The 21,230-nt window shown below is 37.8% G+C and overlaps 1 protein-coding gene across 1 annotated transcript in view; it reads right to left on the reverse strand.

Annotated features, from left to right (window-relative positions):
- LOC143860511 (sucrose nonfermenting 4-like protein) overlaps window positions 1-21,230 on the reverse strand; it is a 35,384-nt gene that overhangs the window by 7,071 nt on the left and 7,083 nt on the right. The window contains exons 6-11 of the mRNA XM_077371191.1: window positions 18,186-18,275; window positions 10,594-10,728; window positions 7,868-8,012; window positions 7,602-7,775; window positions 4,565-4,628; window positions 4,342-4,411 (exon numbers count right to left, since the gene is read on the reverse strand). Of these exons, the coding sequence (XP_077227306.1) occupies window positions 4,342-4,411; window positions 4,565-4,628; window positions 7,602-7,775; window positions 7,868-8,012; window positions 10,594-10,728; window positions 18,186-18,275 (678 nt within the window). The remainder of the gene's footprint in view (window positions 1-4,341; window positions 4,412-4,564; window positions 4,629-7,601; window positions 7,776-7,867; window positions 8,013-10,593; window positions 10,729-18,185; window positions 18,276-21,230) is intronic.

A 21,230-nucleotide genomic window follows, 5' to 3' on the forward strand; every position in this document is an offset into this window, starting at 1 on the left:
CCTTTACCTGCTTTGAATCGTAGGTGCGGTAGAAATGATGGTGGGGCTGAGCTTATGGACTTCCACGCACCCGACCCCTTGCCGGCTGAGGGTGATCCGCATACCCATTCGCCCCAATCAGAGCCGTATTTGGTTCTAATAATGTTGTGGCACAGCGCGTCCTTCTCCGTACCGAATCGCCATAACCATTTGCCAAGGAGAGCCCGATTCCTTTGTCTGATTTTTCCAATCCCCATACCCCCCTTCTTACGGGCTTTACATACCACATTCCATTTCAGCAAGTGTTTGGTTTTTTTGTTAAGTCCGTTGCCCTCCCAGAGAAAGTTTTGATTCGGGATGCGACCTTAGCCGGGATTCGGAACAGGGACATGAAGTAAACTAGCATATTCAAGAGAGCAGCTTTGATTAGTGTAATTCGTCCACCAGAGGAAAGATACCTTTTTTTCCATGTCGCCAGTTTCCGCTCGATTCGTTCAAAAACAGGGTCCCAAAGAGATGCTTTAGGTATCCCGATTCCCAATGGTAGGCCCAAGTATTTGATCGGTAAAGCAGCCATCTCGCACCCCAGTGCATGTGCATGTTCCAATACCTGATCAGATTCCATATTGATTCCAGCCACTACACGTTAATTTTGAGACCAGATACAATCTCAAACCACCAAAAGAGTCTTTATATTTCTCATTCGATTAACCCCTTCTTACAGCAGTAATAAAGTGTCATCGGTGAACTGAAGGTGAGATATTGAATTTGATCGATGATTGATCATAAGTCCCGACAGATATCCTTTGGCTTCAGCTTTACTAATTACCAAACTTAACACCTCCACCACAATAATGAAGAGGTAAGGGGGGAGAGGATCACCTCGTCTTAGCCCTATTGAACTCTTGAAATAACACGCCGGTTGTCTGTTAAGAAGAACTGAAAAAGTTGCCGACGATAAGCATGCTCTAATCCCCCCTCTCCAAGATTCGCCAAAACCCATCTTTTGAAGTGTTAGATCAAGGAAATTCCAATCCACGTGATCTTAAGCTTTCTCAAGATCCACCCTCACGATTGTTCCCCTATATCCCTCCCGTTTTGTTGAGTCCAGAATGTCATTGGCAATTAATATTCCATCCAGGATTTGGCGCCTATTCGCAAAGGCACCCTGATATTTGGAGATAATTTCCTCCATGGTAGAGGAGATACGCCGTGCTAGGACCTTTGCCAGAAGTTTGTAGATTCCATTTACCAGACTGATCGGATGATAGCCTTTCAGCTCTGCTGCCCCCACCCTTTTTGGAATTAGGGTTATGAATGTAGAGTTGCTGCCCTCATTAAGAATACCCCTCTCATGAAATTCATTCATGAAACCCATAACATCGTTTTTTAACACATCCCAGTATTTAAGATAGAATCCCATAGGGAAGCCGTCAGGACCTGGTGATTTGTCCTTCTTCATCGACCCAAGAGCTTCTTCGACCTCCTCCACTGTGAATTGCCTTTCAAGCCATTTCCTTCTATTCTCAGATCTGACTTTGAATTCCAAACCCTCTACTTTGGGTCTCCATGAATAGTTTTGGGTATAAAGCTTTCGGTACTACTCCACTACTATGGCCTTAATGCTTTCCGGGTTCTCAACCAGCACCCCCTCAACTGATAAGCAGTTTATGCTGTTGATCCTTCTCCTTGCGTTCGCCATTCTGTGGAAGAACTTTGTAGTACCATCGCCTTCTTTAAGCATAAGGCTCTAGAGTTTTTATGCCAATTGATTTCTTCCCTGCGTATGTATTCCTCATATTCGATTTTGAGGTCAGCCCGCAATAGCCTTTCAACAATTCCCTACAGGTTGGATTCTTCCTGTCTATCCAGTTGCTGAAGTTTTGAGAGAATATCCGATTTTCGCTTTTCGCGGGATGCGCGCTCCAGTTTTGCCCATTCCCGAATATTGACTTTCAGACCCTTGATTTTTTGACTAAGTATAAAACCCTTCCATCCAGTCACATTCTGAGCCCCCCACCAATCCTTCACACCGGAGACCGGAGAACTCCGTCAAACCCTTTATCTTCGCACCAAGACATGTCCATTTTAAATGGCCTAGGTCCACCGGAGAACTCCGACAACTCGAGTAATATTGAGTTATGATCCGATATCGGGCGAGGCAAAGAACATTGACAAATTCTTGAAAATTTCTCCTCCCATTCCTTAGTGATTAGAATTCTGTCCAGCCTACTCAAGATGAGATTCTCCTGATTATTGGACCATGTTAAATTAGCCCCTTCCAGAGGAAGATCAATCAGCTTTCACCACCTCTATCATCACTAGATGTACCACCGATTCCAACCAGGCCATCTTTCTAGGAGTGGTAGTTCTTAAATCATAAGTAGAGAACTTTTTTATATCAACTCTTTCACTAGCAAGATTATCCACCATATTATGTGTGTTCCTTGGTATGATGAAAGTGCTCCACTAAGACACAGTAATTATTTGACAGATTGTTAGTGGGAGCACTTGGGGTTTGACATTTGTCAATATGGCTACATGGCTTTTGCATTTTGAGAAAAGGAAAGAATTCATTAAAAAGTAAAATCCATTACAAAAGGGTAGCTATGTTGCATCAGTACAAGTACGAATGTAATCTGGTACAAGTACTGCATGTCAGATTCAGCAAACCTCAGAAAAAAGGATTAGTGGATTCACCACTATATTTTAATCAATTCTAATTGTAGTTTTTTTTTATGATAATATGTTGATTATAAGAGAAAAGTGTTTCTACTCGGCCGAGTAGATAGCTTATCTACTCCTCCCTTTAAAAAGTACAGTGGGCCCACACATTGTGGATGATCCAAAGCATTCATTTGATAGGTCTTAACATAGATAGGGTGTGCCCAAAAAATCAGCACCAAAGGGTCATCCTAGCCCTTCGTTTTGTTGGGCCTTGTAGAAACAGAATGGACGCATCTTACACAGTACGTTTATATGCGTCCATTCTGTTTCTACAAGGCCCAACAAAACGAAGGGCTAGGATGACCCTTTGGTGCTGATTTTTTGGGCACACCCTATCTATGTCAAGACCTATCAAATGAATGCTTCGGATCATCCACAATGTGTGGGCCCACTGTACTTTTTAAAGGGAGGAGTAGATAAGCTTATCTACTCGGCCGAGTAGAAACACTTTCCTCTGATTATAATTGATAATATATTGGGAATTTCAATAGGAACATACGATGGACAGAACCTTTTTGGCCATCTTTATAACCCACAAAAACATACTTACTGACATAAGGTGAGAGCTTATCGCTTTCATACTGAAGGCGAACATACTTATTGACACGAGGTGAGGAACTCCTCTCTTTCATAAGGTAAACAAGCAGATACTTGGTATTATCATTGTCAAATGAAGATAAGTGTGAAATAGTGGGAGAAGATGTGATAGGGAGACTTGCCTTTTCTACTTTATATAAATATTCACCAAACCAAATTAATAGAAAGCCCTTAGGTAGTGGACATAAGCCGAGGGGCATAAATGAAAATTCCTAACAATTTATATACACTTGTACTTCATGTATAATGAGTAAACACAAAGAAGTCCTCCTATACAACTTTTAGTCACCGTGTATGGTGTATATGTCATTTATTTCCACAGTAACCCAGGTCCAAATGGTACTGGTCGAGTACAGGGATGTTTAGGGATTACTTGGGAAACATGGCTGTATCCTTCTTGAGACCAATTGGAAGGAAAGATGTGAGGGAAGCGGAGGCTCATGGATTGCTGGCTGGTTTAAAGATCTTGACTATTAATCTTTGTGGCATCCTTTGATGTGGAGGGGTCATCTAGCATCATCTTGTGGGTAAAGAAAACATTTCTAGGCCCATGGAGGCTTGCTAGGATCATTGATGAGATCCTCGAGATTTTAACTCAAACCACCTTTTCATTTTAACGTATTCTGCACAGTGAGAATGAAGTTGCGGATTCGCTTGCCAAGGGAGGAGTAAATGGGGATTCTTTGTATATGGGGCAACCTCTGTTGTAATCCGTTCCCTGTCACGTGTTTTAATGAATTTTCTTTTACCATTACATAAAAAAGTCAAAAAATAAAACACAACATAGAGATATGGATAACTCAACAAGAAAAATAACAACAATCGGCAGTACATGCCTGTTTCCCAACAAAGTTATACAATGAGCATGCCAATTGATACCCTTTATAGTCCCCTTTTGACACATAGGCAGCAGAAATAATCATAAGAATATTCAATAGCTAAACACAGTACCGCGTGATTAATTAGCAAGCGACGAACAAATGGAAAAATAAGGCTCCATGTATAGAATCGAACAGCAAAAAACAACTATATACTTACTTGAAGCATACTCGTTTGGTCTAGCCTAATATGAGCATATACACCACCTTTTGCTAAGGCTGTAATGTCACTGTACATACAAAAGCAACATTGACCCAACTTCAAAATTCTACATGGAAATATTAAATTTGAAAAGGCAACTGCAACAAATACATGACTACATATGAGCAATTTCTAGTATGTTTCCTTAGAATGGTATAACAAAGAATTAGATGTGGATTACCTCCGTGAATACACATCCAGAAGAGATCCATTGTCATCAACAATAGGTATTGAACTTATTTGAGCTGGAAAAAATGCACAAATGTGAAATCCATAGACCCGCAATATGAGGAAAAGCATGTCAAGGAATTATGGAAATTGATTATAGAGAAATTAAAATGAACTTAGTTACTTGGTAAAGTACATGTAATATTTCAATCAATGAAAAAAAAAAATCAATCGGTGACATAAGTGCAGTGTTGCTTTCACATCAATGATCCAGAGTCAAGTTGGAATGCAGGATTGAATTTACAAAAACAACTGTAGCATCCTGACACACACTTAAGGATTTTGCCTCTTCAAAGAAATACATCAAAATCAGGGCCGAAATAATACGATTTTTAACCTTTCAGATTGAGAAGAAAAGAACCCAGCAACTCCTGAGGATTTTGCCTCCTCAAAAAAATACACCAAAATCAGGGCTGAAATAGCACAATCTTGAAACTTTCAGAGTGAGAAGAAAAAGAACCCAGCAACTCTTGAAGTTCAATTTGAACAAGACATTTTTAAAGGAATAAGAATTACAATCGAGTATGAAGGATTCCAGTGGGAGACCTTCATACTCAATTGTAATTCTTATTCCCTTAAAATTCTGGTAAGGGGTCTTGCTTAACCCCAGCTTGCCCACCCAAAAAAAAAAACAACTTAGGATATGTCAAACAGCAGATCTAGGTTATGGATTTTGACCTAAAATTCTTCTTCTTCTTCTTCTTCTTCTTCTTCTTTTCCTATGTCGTTATTCAAAAAAAAATCATGGGGTTTAGGTGAATTGGGGAGAAGGGTCACTAAGGGTCTTATGTCAGGTTTCGTTTTTGCTGAGAGGGGACATGTTTTCTCTCCAAGGGTCTCGGCGTCCAATACTTTCGACTTGGATTGGCACCTTATTTGCTGAATTTTGTGACTTTCCTTCTTGTAAAACCTCTTTTTCTCCTCTATTTTGAATATTTCTTTGCCGCTTTTTGGATTTAGTCTTGCTTGGATCTCATAGATCTTCCCAAGATCTGTGCTGTGTGTGGTTTCGAGACTGTTTTCAAAGATCTAGAAGTCTTTCTTACAAACCACATCAGATCTTTAATTGTTACAACAGTCCAGACAACCAAAAAAAACAAAGGAGCTACTAACAAAATAAAACTAGAGTAGAAGCAAGGTTTCAAGAGAAGTGGTACCTTAAACTTCCCAAGAACTATTTGTTACACATAGGTCTCAATTAATATCACGAGAAGCATGGTTTCAAGAGAAATTGTACTCTAATTTACCAGTTCGACTGGACATTTTAAAATATGCTTTATTACCTTTGCATCACATACCAAACAGGGTGCCAAAAATCCATGTTACCCAGCTAAGACATTTAGACTTGAAATTGAAGTGTTGGAATGTGGTACCCATTTCAAAGTGTCCAGTTAACATAGATAGAAATACTATTAACTTACCAACTTCTCCAAAAGCTTAAGCTGTTGGAGAAAGGCGTTATTTTATCTTTTATACTTTAACACTTCACCGCACGTGTGGCCCACTTGGCAAACACGTGGCACATGTGGTCCCACTTTGGGCTGACCATCGCATGTGGATTTTTGCTATCTGGGAGGTTTGAACTCGAGACCTTTGGCTCTGATACCATGTTAACTTACCAACTTCTCCAAAAGCTTAAGCTGTTGTACCATGTTAGAATATGTGGGATCCAACGGTTAGATTGGGTTAAGATCTCACCGTTGGATCATCTTGGAGGTAGATTAGGTAAGTTGGGTAAACGAGGCAAGTGGATTAGAATAGGCAAGCAATAGAGATTAGGAAAGTAGATTTGATTAGATAGATTTGATTAGGATTATTTCCTTCTAGAATTATCTTGATTCCATTCCATGTTTATCATGTAAGTGCTCTATATAAGCACACATTGATCCTCTTGTAAATGCATCCAAGTTTAGTGAAATCTCTAGAATTTATCAGTGGTCAAAAAAAAAAATTAAGTGGGACCACATGTGCCACGTGTTTGCCAAGTGGGCCACATGTGCGGGGAAGTGTTAAAGTATAAAAGATAAAATAACGCCTTTCTGCAAAAGCTTAAGCTATTGGAGAAGTTCGTAAGTTAACAAATACCAATATAGTACAAAAGTTAAATTTAAACATGACTACCAGTTCACTCATTTACCATCTGCCAAATTTGGAAGGGGGAATGAAGAAAAAATCATAAATATAAGCATGCCTAAGAACCTTTCAAATAATGACATGCCCCACTTTTTTCCGTTCCCCGTTAGTATCCTTGTTGTATTATTGCTTTAATTTATACCATGATTATTGCTCATTCTTTCTTCTTCTTTTTTAAAAGAGTGACAAATTCATTCCAATAGTCAAAAGCATACATTGTGATGGGGAAAAGATGCCCCCCATAACATGATTATTGCACATGATTATTTACCAGTTCGACTGGATATGTCAAATAGGCTTTATTACCTTTGCATCACATACCAAACAGGGTGCCAAAAATCCATGTTACCCAGGTAAGACATTTAGACTTGAAATTGAAGTGTTGGATGGAAATGTGGCACCCATTTCAAAGTGTCCAATTAAGATAGATAGAAATACCAATATAGTACAAAACTTAAATTTGAGCATGACTTCCAGTCCACTCATTTACCATCTGTCAAATTTGGAAGGGGAAATGAAAAAAAAAAAAATCATAAATATAAGCATGCCTAAGAATCTTTCAAATAATACCATGTCCCACTTTCTTTCCCTTCCCCAGTTGTATCCTTGTTCTGTTGTTATTGCTTTAATTTATATCACAATTATTGCCCATTTCTTAAAGTTGTAGACTTAGAGAACTTATCAATTGATAAAATTATTTGTAAGTATAGCAATCAAGTTTCTTAATACAGTATTTAATTCTAACATATGTTGATGTTAGAGGGATGTACAAGAAGTTCATGGCAAGATAAGTTTCATTTCTACACAATGATATTGCTCTCTTAAAAGCTGGAAACCAATAAATAATACACCCATACCTTCCATTAATGAAGTAAGGGCAGAACTTAGAGGGGCATTTGACCGCAACATTGCTAGTTGACGTCCATTACCTCTGCCTATCCCTGTGACCCATGTACCTAACGAAATCGCATAAATTGGTTGCTGTAAAAGTGACACTGACCCAGGGGAGTGTCTAAAATGCCTGCATATATCTGAACATTTGACAGGGGAAAGTTAATGCTTAAACAATACCATGGAGTATGGGTGAGAAGAGTAAAAACAAGCAGGGTTAAATAGAATATACACTTTAGTATCCCAGAGAGACATGCAACATGTAATAGCTGGGGACATGACCCATCTTGCATGGAAGAATGGATGATAGGAACTGTGGATATCCCATTTTGCAGAATCCTCAGAGCCACATCTTTTAGAGAGTCATGTGGACTGGCCTACAGATATCAGACACTGAATGTAAGCAAGAAAGAAAAGAGAAAAGGACAGAGATAAGGGAACCAAAATCTAAATGGCTAAATCACCAATAACAACAATACAAGGATGAAACAGGATTTACAAGTTCAGACATCAAATTAATGATTTTTTTTAATTTAATGCACAATGAATTTAAAATGGAATCTCTAGTTGGGAAAATTGGAAAAAAATGCACTAGCAATGCACAGAGCATTCCTAGTTGCCCCCAAAACCATTAAGCCATGTGATGCAGGCCAGGAGAAGAGAAAGAGGAGAAAAGAACGAGAAAAGAACGAGAAAAATAGAAGAAGAAGAAGAATAGGAGGAGGAGGAGGAGAAAGGGAAAGAGGGAAGAGGGAAGAGGAGAAGAGAAGAAGAGGGAAGAGAAGAAGAAGAAAAGGGAAGAAAAACCTGAGGGGAGAAATTTCCAATAATAAAAGGGCAGCCCAATGCACGAGGCTCCAACCATTGCTGGGTCTGGGGAGGGCAAGATGTACGCAACCTTACCCCTGCTTTGCAGAGAGGCTGTTTCCGTGACTCGAACCAGTGACCACCAGGTCACAGCGGAGCAACCTTACCATTGCGCCAAGAAATTTCCAATAACATTATTCCAAAAAACTAAACTCTCCAATACATGAGACATCCATATATATAGGCAATAAAATAACATGGAAAATAAAATCCTATATCTAAATAACATGGAAATAAAATTTCAAAGAGTAAATAACATGAAAGTAAAATCTCTAAAAGTCCTATTGGGCAAATATGTCACTTATTGGGCCCCACGCACCTATGGTCCTCATTACCATGTTGCCCAGAGGAGTTCCAAATGAGTATGAATTAACCGTCTCAGTAAGATGGTTTTCTTCACTAAAGGGGCAATTATTTCTATCCAGTAGGAAGAAAAGCTTCAGATTAATATTATGGTGTTAAGATGCGTTCAGTGGGAGGAATAACTCCAGTATTGGTATTAAGGTGTGAAAATGAGCATGCTCTGGCTTCCATTTCAAAAAAAGAAAATAACGAGCATGCTCTGGCTTCGACCAAACCACCAGGGACTAGTGGGGTCCTTGAGGGTTTGCAAGAAAGATAGTCCCTGGCTGTTGAGAATTGATCAACCAAAACCATATGGTGAATTGGGTCAGCCGATGCTAGCGAAGCAGAGGTTAGGGCGGTTTATCAAGGTTTAAGGCTGCTGGACAAAGATAGCATGGCCCAAACTATTGTAGAAGGAGACTCTCTCAATGTTATAAGGTGGCTAAGGGGCTCATTGGTGCCTCCTTGGAGATTTGCTCGGTTCTTTGACGAGATCAAGTATAGAACGGAAGGCTCCTCTCTCACTTTTGCGCATGTGAGGAGATCTGCAAATGAGATTGCTGACAATCTTGCTAGGGAGGGCATACATAAGCTGAATTTAGTGTTGTTCGATTTCTTACCTCCATGATTGGCCTCTATGGTCATGTTTGTACTGTCTGTTTTTCCCATTTTTGTTTTCTCTCTCCACTCTCGGGCGACTTTCTCAGTCTTCCCTCTTTTCAATGAAATCTGTTGCCATTCAATTCTCAACTCAACTCAACAAAGCCTTTGTCCCAAGCTAGTTGGGGTCGGCCAAATGAATCCTTTAGAAAAAAAATTCATGAAGAAGGTAAAAGGGATCTACCCGGCTCTAATCCTGGTTCTAGTTGGGTTCTTCTACGTGGATCATTTTCTTCCATTCTATCATATCCAAGGTTATGTTCTCTGTTATGTTCCTAGCTATCAAGTCTTTCCTCACTGTTTCTACCCATGTTACCATTCAATTAAAAGAAAAAAGAAAAAGAATTCACTCATGAAAAGCCTTGCCTCGCTCTGATGAGTTTAAATTAATTATAAAATTATATACAATCTCAACATATTTGAAGACTACTTTTATCTATATTAAAGTAACTAGATTATAGGGCCACATTATCTAGTTGCACCAATTCAACACAACTGGTGTAGCTTTAAATTTGTATTTTAAATCGTGGCATCCTAACTCTGGTAAACTATCTTTAATAAAGTTTTCAGAGTGTCGGTAAAAAAAAAAGGTAGAGCTAGAAGAGTAAGCATTCCTGGCATTGCTTGTGAATCTTACCTTTCTGTGGAGATTGAGGTTCAGTCTATTAATTTGCATGGTTTAACTCTACAAAACATTTACTAATAGGAAAAATTAGTCTAATTCAGTTCAAGGAACTCACAAATTAAGAATGGCTACTTCATGGAATTTACAGCAACTTATGTCAAATTCAGACACGGTGTTCTAATTAACAGCGAATCACAACGTCCCAGAACCATAGATACTACCACATCAAGAAAAAATTAGCATCAAAGCTACAGTATACTTCATTGTAAATTCTTTTCGGTAGAGGGAGCTTCTAAGATTCACAAAAATTCTTGACACGATTATTTGAATGATTTTGATGGCTTTGATTTTAATTAAATAATGACAAGAACAGAAACCATCATGGCCCAACGCGCATGATAATAACGATTACATGGCAATTTGCATAAACATTTGGTTCTCTAATTACTGAGAAGCCTTACTTGGATCATAGGTCTTCTAAATGGACGCTCAGGCCCTTCAGATTTACTAGTAATTTGGAGTTTCCCTTCCTTCCAAGCAGAAATTGAATGCATCTCAAGCTCTTCGCTGGTTAGGATTGATCCATTAGTATGAAGCTGCAAACGGGACAAGGTTATCTAACAGCACATGATTAAGAAATTTGTTTCTATCATTTCTTTTTATCTCATAAATAAGGAAGCCAAAAACACCATGGAAACAACTATCAAGCAGTGACTATGCAATAAATGAAAAGTATATAGCACTACCAAGACTAGGGGGGGGGGGGCGTTTGGATGCGCGGATTTTAGAATCTTGAATTTCCTCAAAATCGTAGATGGGAGATGAGAGAAGAAGGAGACCAACAGTTGTTTTCTGATTTCTCGCCCTTCTTTCTGTCAGCAAAAGAGCAGGAGATCATCCCATGTTTCCAGGTTTTAGAAATCTCAGGATGTAGAGAGATTTCTAAAACCTGGATTTCTTACTTAAAATTCAAGATTCTAAAGAGAAGCGAAACGGACGGTGTCCTTCTCTTGTCTCCCATCCAAGATTTTGAGGAAAACCAGGATTCTAAAATCCGTGTAGCCCCTAGAAGCTACGGAAAACAAAGCCTGCTCCATCATACATGTAGTAATACATAATGCATGCATCACATTTCACTTCTGAAAGATGTACATAATTTTTGAAGCATTCTTGTATCTAAACGTACGAATAAAAAAAGGGATATTCAATGTACAAGCAAATAGGAAAAGGAAAAGTGAGAAATGCATGTCAAATTGACTAGTACAATAGAAATGAAAGAGTAAAAGAGAAAACATGTCCATATTAGAAGTAATCTTGAACAAATAATATTAACAATGCAGACATATTCAGCACCAAGAAGACAGCAGCACACTTCTGGGGATTGCTCGGGATTTACTGATTTTTGGTAGTTTTTTAAGTATAAAATTTTAAAGATGAAATACACAATGTGAAGTGATGTGGTAAAGCAGCAAGCCTATGAGGGTGGCAAGGCCCCGTGACCATGTGTATCATTCTTACTGGGAAGAATCAAGGTTCCGGATTGCATAATAATTAGAGTCAATAATCTCATGTAAAGTGTTCTGTTAGATCATATTTCACATGGGTAAGATGCTTCCCATGGTCAAATGGATAAGGTTTATCAATCAGCACATGAGAAAGGCATTCCTTTTTATCACATTATCATAAACTTCTTATGTGCTGAAAATAGTAGCAACATTTTAAAATTTTCAAGTTGTTCAGATAAATATGAAAAAGAAATTTCAAGCAAATGAACTATTCAAATTACCTCTAATCCAGTGTTTCACAAGAGAATAAAATACAAAGGTTTATTGTGACATTCTTAGGGAGAAGGTGGAGACAAGGACCATTATAGAAGGATTATACCATTAAAAAAAGACAAGGACCATTATGGTTCCACATGCCAGGTCAAAAGATCAGCTTGTTGGCATTCTCACCAAAGCTTTCCATTGGAATCATCTCCAAAATGTTCTTTACAAGAAGAGAATGTGCGACATCCATGCACCAATTATTTTTCAATCTAGTATATCACTGGATCCCACAATGATTTGGAACGAGTACCAAGACTAAGAGGAATTTCGAGATAGGGAAAGGGCGCTTAACCATTATATATCGTGCAAGCTCAACCACTCTACTGTCCTCCAATTGTATGGTGCGTTGGTGACAACCAAAGCACTGCCAAGTTTTCACAAAATCCTGTTTTTTACTCCAGGACCAAACATGTCGAGATTGACTATCACTTTCTTAGGGAAAAGGCTGAGAATAGAGAAATCTCATAATGCTATGTTACAACTTAAAAGTCAAGAACAAATTGCAAATATCTTCATGAAAGGATTCACAGCTGACCACCGTCATTATTTAGTCAAGCTTAACAAGTTCCAGGGAACATGTTAGTTTGAAGAGTGATAGAAGTGATCGATTATAGTTTTACTGTATTAGGGGACTGGTCATTTTGACCACATCCTATACATATGACTTGTAACCTGATTTTCATCATAACAAATAGAACTGAGCTTTTACTCCATTCAAACTCTCCTCTGATCTACCTCTAATGATTCATCACACTCTAGCTAGATTTTACAATAATGGCAAACACGTAGGAACTGAGAAAGTTTCCCAATTGGAGGTTTCTATGCTTGGAGATGAAAGAATGTGGACAGGAACTCAATTAGAAGGTGTGCAACAAGTTGAAAAACCAATTTTGTGAGGGATTTGAGTGGATTTTGAAAAGCAACTCTTTGGACAAAACTGTACTAGTAAATTACAGAAAAGTGGAAAGTTTCAGATTTGCTAAGTTCCATAATTTGGGAGAAGAAGCTTTTGGGGCTGAAGATAAATTAGGAAGTGATCTACAGCAGGGAAATTTTAACAGATGACAAAGATTTGAAGAATTCTCTCAAGTTCTTTATGAGATGATCTTTGCTGAGATTGTGTACAACATTTAGCTGTTTTTCTGTGTGAGAGAACTAAGAATTATTTATTCAACGTTTAAATGATCTTGGATGGTAGTAGAATGGAAATAAGCACTTTAATGATCATAGGAGTAGATTTGCGAAATCGGATCTAGATAGATATAGTGTTCTGCTGGGATTTTTTTTTTTTTTTTGACGAATGTTCTGCCGGGATATTCTGCAGTCTTATTTCATGAATTAAATTTTTGAAGAGAATTCTCTTTGGTTGCTTCTGATTGATCTATGTGATCAATCAACATAATTTATTAGCTATATCGCCTTCCAGGTAGTGTGATTGAAATTGTTATTCAATAATCTCATGTGAAAACGATACAAGTGAATGCACAGAAGAATCGACATATAGTAAGAAGCACAAATATACAGCTAAATTCTGAGTAACAATTTCGATTGAGTTGAGAATTTGAACTAAGTCAGTACCACCAAGCAGAAATATGCGTGGAACTACAGTTACGCACATATTATGACAAGAACCAATGGAACAGCACATGAAAATATCATATGATTTTTTCTTTTCTTTTGAAAATGTGAAAATATCATATGTTAAATGGCAAAGTTCATAATCACCAGACCAATAAAACTAAACACGGGATTAACGTGTGTCTATTGTACCAAAGATGGATCAACAGGAATTCTAGAAAATCCCTACAGAAGTTTACAGTTGAAAAGTTAACCTGATTAGCACACTTGCAATTCTAAAAAGAAAATAACATTAGACTAAGATCATAAAATTTCATTTTTGACCTTTCCTTTTGCTGAGCTATATAAAAAAGTTATGCTTCCTAGTAAAGGAATAATAATAATAATAATAATCATAATCATAATTATAATCATAATAATAATAATAATAATAACATTGAAAAGTTCTATAAATTTACAAAAGATGAGAGAATTTAATAACAAAATGATCATCCATACCTTTGTTAAGATTGATATGAAATCAGATACAAGTGGATGCACAGAAGAATCGACATATAGTAAGAAGCGTAAATATACAACTAAATTCTAAGTAACACTTTCGATTGAGTTGAGAATTTGCACTACCACCAAGCAGAAATATGCGTGGAACTACAATTTTATTTTATTTTTTGAATGGTAACGGATTTCATTAAAAGAAGACTGAGAAGGTCCCCCTTACAGTACAAAGACATACACAGACGATACAAAAGACAGTTACAACCCCACCATATTCAATTAGGGCGGAAGAAAATCAAAAAGCTCTAAAACCTGCTTTGAAACTCCGTCCTTTGCCAACTTATCTGCCATAGCGTTAGCCGATCTTCTCACATGCTGGTATAATACCGAAAGCCCTTCGGATAGATCTTTTATCTCATCAAAGAAGTGTAGAAATCTCCACGGAGGACTCAAAGGGCCCCTAAGCCATCTTATAACATTAAGCGAGTCACCCTCTACAATGCAACTGCCTAATCTATCCCTTGCCATACTCAGAATGCCTTGATGAACTGCTCTTACCTCAGCTTCACTAGAATCTGCTGATCCGATTGAACCAGAGAAAGCCTTAATGACCGCACCTGTACAATCTCTCAGGACACCACCGATCCTAGCAGGGCCCGGATTACCCAAGCTGGAGCCATCGAAATTTAATTTTACTAGCCCCACGGAGGGAGAGCGCCAGACCTGAGAAGTTACATTAATAGTTTCCTTACTATTACATACTACTCCCCATCCCTCCCACAGATCAAAGGCCGACACAAATTGGAAAAGCGGGATAGCCCGAGCCCAAGAGATAGAGAGTGCAATGACCTTGATGAATAGAAAATACGAAGATTTAGCTTTACCTTCGAATGCTCTGTTATTCCTTTCAATCCACAACACCCATAATAAGGCCAACAATGAAAGCCACCATAAAGTCTTTCCTTTTTTCCCCCATGGATTACATGGCCAGCCTTCAAATAATTCTTTAATAGAAGAGGGAAAAACCCAATTCATACCAAACCGTTCCAAAATCCTTCCCCATACCTCACGAGCTACTTTGCAGTGGATGAAGATGTGATCTACCGACTCCCCTGATTCGATACACAGAGCACAGTGGTCGATAATCAACATATTCCTCTTTCTCAGAAAGTCCACCGTCTAGATCTTGTTGCCTAACGCTGACCAGCCAAAGAAACAAACTCTTGGGGGAGCCTTTATTTTCCACACCCTTGCTGCCAATGGATTCTCCTCGTAAGACATCAAACTATTATAGAAGGACTTGACTGAAAAGCATCCAGACGAGTTTAAAACCCAGAGCCGTCTGTCCCCCCTGATAAGCTGATGTAATTCTGATCAAGGACCTGAAAGAAATTAAGCACCGAAGGCAGTTCTCTATCAAAGAAATTTCTCCTAAAAAGAGGTTTCCAGATAACTTTACCAGTTATTCTCTCATAACAATCTTTCACTAATGCTGACTTATCATCAGCAACTAACAATCGGTCAGGGAATAAAACTTTTAAGGGGGAACTAGAGCACCACCTCATGGACCAAAAGGAGATCCTGTCGCCAGAGTACACTCTGTATCTAACACCTCGATCAAAGTTGGAGTTTAGACAGAGAATATCCCGCCAAATTGTCACCCCAGGTTTGCACAAGCTATTCAGAGAAACCCAGTTACCTGGAGCAACACCATATTTCCCTGCTATTACTTTAGCCCATAGCCTCTCTTTTTCCTCCCCAAACCTCCACAGCCATTTTCCCATTAGGGCTTGATTAACCTGCTTTATCCTTCTAATACCGAGACCTCCTCCTTGGACTGGCTTGCAGATATTTTCCCAACTAACTAAAGCCAAAGACCTCTTCTTCTCCGATCCCCCCCCCACAGAAATCTTCTCTAAATCTGTTCAATACGCTTAACAACATGCATGGGGCATTTAAATAAGGATAACTGATAAATGGGAATATTGGCCAAAACTGCCTTAATCAAGGTTAATCTTCCTCCTTTAGAGACCAAATTCCTCTTCCAAGAATCTAGTCTTCTTTCGATTCTTTCCACAATGGGATCCCATGCACATTTGTTAGGTCGACCCAACCCCAAAGGCAATCCCAAATAGGATGAAGGCAGACTTTCCAAGGAACATCCCATGATATTGGCTAAACTAGATGCTTCTGCCTCATCGATATTCACAGCATACAATCTTGATTTAGAGAAGTTGGATCTGAGCCCTGTTACTAGTTCATAAAAACGGAGAATCGCCTTTAGGTTGAGAATCTTTGAAGCCTGAGGGGAGCTAAAAAGTAACGTATCATCCGCAAATTGTAAATGCGATGCCTCAATCCCATTCTGGTTGCATTTAACCCCTGAGACCAGTCCCTCCGATCTTCCTTTCACCAACAGCAGGCTCAAAGCTTCAGCTACAATTACAAATAGAAAGGGAGAGAGAGGATCCCCTTGGCGCAAGCCTCGGGAAGAGTTGAAAAAACCTTTTGAAGAGCCATTAATAAGAATGGAAAAACAGGCTGAAGATAAACAGCTTCTAATCCACCCCCGCCACTTCACACCGAAACCCATCCTTTCAAGAAAATAATCTAAACATTGCCAATCCACTCTGTCATACGCGTGGAACTACAGTTACGCACGTATTATGACAATAACCAATGGAACAACACATGAAAATATCATATGACTTTTTCTTTTCTTTTGAAAATGTGAAAATATCATATGTTAAATGGCAAAGTTCATAATCACCAGACCAATAAAACTAAACACGGGATTAACGTGTGTCTATTATACCAAAGATGGATCAACAGGAATTCTAGAAAATCCCTAGAGAAGTTTACTGTTGAAAAGTAAACCTAATTTGGGAGAAGAAGCTTTTGGGGCTGAAGATAAATTAGAAAGTGATCTACAGCAGGGAAATTTTAACAGATGACAAAGATTTGAAGAATTCTCTCAAGTTCTTTATGAGATGATCTTTGCTGAGATTGTGTACAACATTTAGCTGTTTTTCTGTGTGAGAGAACTAAGAATTATTTATTCAACGTTTAAATGATCTTGGATGGTAGTAGAATGGAAATAAGCACTTTAATGATCATAGGAGTAGATTTTGCGAAATAGGATCTAGATAGATATAGTGTTCTGCTGGGATTTTTTTTTTTTTTTTTTGAAGAATGTTCTGCCAGGATATTCTGCAGTCTTATTTCATGAATTAAATTTTTGAAGAGAATTCTCTTTGGTTGCTTCTGATTGATCTATGTGATCAATCAACATAATTTATCAGCTATATCTCCTTCCAGGTAGTGTGATTGAAATTGTTATTCAATAATCTCATGTGAAAAAGATACAAGTGGATGCACAGAAGAATCGACATATAGTAAGAAGCACAAATATACAACTAAATTCTGAGTAACAATTTCGATTGAGTTGAGAATTTGCACTAAGTCAGTACCACCAAGCAGAAATATGCATGGACTACAGTTACGCACGTATTATGACAAGAACCAATGGAATAACAAAATGATCATCCATACCTTTGTTAAGATTGATATGAAATCAGATACAAGTGGATGCACAGAAGAATCGACATATAGTAAGAAGCACAAATATACAGCTAAATTCTGAGTAACACTTTCGATTGAGTTGAGAATTTGCACTAAGTCAGTACCACCAAGCAGAAATATGCGTGGAACTACAGTTACGCACGTATTATGACAAGAACCAATGGAACAGCACATGAAAATATCATATGATTTTTTCTTTTCTTTTGAAAATGTGAAAATATCATATGTTAAATGGCAAAGTTCATAATCACCAGACCAATAAAACTAAACACGGGATTAACGTGTGTCTATTGTACCAAAGATGGATCAACAGGAATTCTAGAAAATCCCTACAGAAGTTTACTGTTGAAAAGTTAACCTGATTAGCACACTTGCAATTCTAAAAAGAAAATAACATTAGACTAAGATCATAAAATTTCATTTTTGACCTTTCCTTTTGCTGAGCTATATAAAAAAGTTATGCTTCCTAGTAACAGAATAATAATAATAATAATAATAATAACAACATTGAAAAGTTCTATAAATTTACAAAAGATGAGAGAATTTAATAACAAAATGATCATCCATACCTTTGTTAAGATTGATATGAAATCAGAAGTAGTCAGCATTCCCGAAAACTGTCCCTTAAAATCATCCCAAAGAGGCACAACAGAAAGGCCCTGTGAAAAATGGACAACAGGATTCTGAAGTCAAAGTGAAACCAAGTTCACAGGCATCCAGTATCAATTGATTCAAGAAAAACACTATCAAATTGAACTTCATGAGTCTCAATCTATGATTTAGCCGACACTTTGAATTAATTGCTGACACGCATGTCTTGCGGTGTCCGACAAGACACGCGTATCCACTCGTCTCGACACTCCTTTGGACACTTTCAAATGTATTGCTAGGAGTGTTAGAGCTAATGTGGGCGTGTGGATACATATGCGTAATAATCAATAATTTTTTGTGTATGTATGTGTCACCATTTCTAGATTTTCAGATGTTGCAATGTCATACAATTCAGATCCTTGTCAAAACTCGACACACCAATCCATATCGACGATTATAAAAACTTTCTATTTTAGCCGTGTCCCCATTTCTAAATCTTGGAGGTTTACTGTGTCCGACACACCGTGTCAGTGTCGACAGATGACACTCATGCCCGTGTCCACAAATCATAGGTCTCAACGCAATAAGCGCGAGATGTGATCATATCAAATGAGTGTTGATGACAATGTGACAACAAGACAGTGATGAGTGGTGTGTGAAAGTGAGCAGCATTTCACACAATCCAGTATAGAATGATTGTACCAAGCATATCGAGGTGGATCATCATTTCATAAAGAAAAAGATGTGGGATAGGCTAATTTACATACCCTATGTCACTACTCAATTACAGTTGGCTGATATTCTCACCAAGGGTGTATGTAAGGCTCGGTTGTTATATATCCTAGGCATGTTGGGCATATTGATATTTTTGTTCCAACTTGAGTTGGAGTATTGTAAGTTATGTATCGTATGGGTCTTGGATCTTTTATTTCTTTCTGAAGGGAATAACTGTCTTTTCAAGGTTGTAATCTTTTAAAAGGAGGAAATAACAAGTGGAGTATGAATGAACAGGGAATTCAAGAACTCCACTTCCCCTCTCAACTGCTCTTTCTTCCTCTTCATCTCTCCTTTTTTCCTTTTCTTCTTCTCCTCAAATGTCCACAGAGGATTGCCACTTATATCCTGAATTTTCAACAAGAATTTATCATGTGGAATATAAGTGATTTAGGAGACTGTTTGAATGGAGAACTTCAATGATCAAGGACACGAAGCCCGCAAAAGCCACCATGCCACAATACTCAAAATACTTGAACTCGCCAGAAAGGTTTTCCCGAAAATCTTAACATGAAGTTTTTAAAGATGAATCTGCTAAATCAAAATTTTTCGATGCAAGGATGCAGAGAAATCCGGGACGAGTTCTCTCCAACCGCAAGGGATTTGAAGCAACATAAAACCTATGATTTATGGACATGGACTCGCGTGTCTGGTGTCGACATAGATACGAGGTGTTCGACACAGCAACCACTGAAAATCCAGAAACAGAGACATGCCTATACGCTTACATACATATAAAATTACGGCAAGGATAAATCCGCACCCCCTGTAGGATAATTCGCACACCTTTAACGTCAATTGACGTTAAAAAGCGTTAAAGTCTACGACATACCCTCCTTTAAAGGGGTGTGAATTATCCTACAAGGGGTGCGAATTTATCATCGCCCTAAAATTATTAATTATTAATCAACATTTGCAAAATATATATATATATATATATATATATATATATATATATATATGATATTTTTAGCAAACTAATAAATCTTAGGATTAAGCAAATACAAGTCTAAAAAACATGAGATAATAAGATACTCCAAACTGCAGCAAGAATGAGAGACCATTAGGATACAATGAATATAATATTGAGAGAAGAGTTTGTTTAGGGTTTTAGGTTGAGGGGAGGAGTGGGAATAGCAACAAAGATTAGTTAAAGAAAAGTCAATAATAAAAGAGTTAAACACAATATTCAAATATAAACATTATGTCACACTTGACACAGTACACAAACATGTCAACACACCCACGTTAAGTATGGCAATGCTAGCAATACATATACAAGTGTCAAAAGGAGTGTCGATATGTGTTGACACACATGTCAGTGTTGACATGTGTGGACACGTGTCAACAGTAAATTCAACGCATAGCACAAAACCCTGTCCTTGAAACTTGAAGTTGAAGATAACAAAGGTCTAGAGGACTATTTCGGTCTGAAATTTTAGAGGCTGGATAATTCTTATTTTGCAAGGATTTATGGAACTTCTAACTGATTTTTAAGACTAGTGTAGGTGGGTTTTAAGTTGCATCTAATTGAATGTTAATTAGTTTTTTTCTTTCTAAATTGAGTGGTAGGGGTCTTTAGGACTTTGGTTAGGGTGAAACTTCGTAGTGGATATTGGTTCTGTTTAAGGAGAATTTTGGTGAATTTTTCATTAAAGTTGGCAGTGAGTTTACACAGTTTGTGTTCTCCCTCTAAGAAAAGAGTGAATAATATATCTTTCTATTTGTTAATTTGAGAATCCCAACATGTTTAGAAAATTGAGTGGGTCTTTGAGAGTTCATGATAGACTAGAAGAAAAAGTTTGGGTTGCTTGAAGAAAAAGTTAAGAAAAACTTGAGGGATTATATAAAGTAGTAAGACATTTCTTTCAATGGATGATTATGTTGATGGAATTATGCCTTAAGATTTAAAGCTTGTCTTTCCAGTTTATTGTGAGATGCCACCTTATTTTTGAAGAGTTTTCCCCTTTTACTTCTTTTGTTCTCATGTTGTAGTACAGGATCTATCATGAATTCTGTTCTTTTGAACTTCCTTGTATGACCTCCACTGTTTTGTAAAAGAATGCTGGATATACAGGTTAAATAGAAGTATTAACAAGCTGTGCAGAACAAATTAGATTTACCCATATTACTATGCAACTTGATTTCTCCAAAAAGATCAAATATCTGATTATCTAAACATTCAAAAGTGTGGGATGATCAATTTAAAGGATTCACATTCTTAAAACATACTAAAGCTTGATATGAAG

This window comes from Tasmannia lanceolata, unplaced genomic scaffold (assembly GCF_043159265.1).
Source record: "Tasmannia lanceolata isolate RefF3 unplaced genomic scaffold, GAP_Taslan_0.1 ptg000037l, whole genome shotgun sequence".
Classification (NCBI taxonomy): Eukaryota; Viridiplantae; Streptophyta; class Magnoliopsida; order Canellales; family Winteraceae; genus Tasmannia; species Tasmannia lanceolata.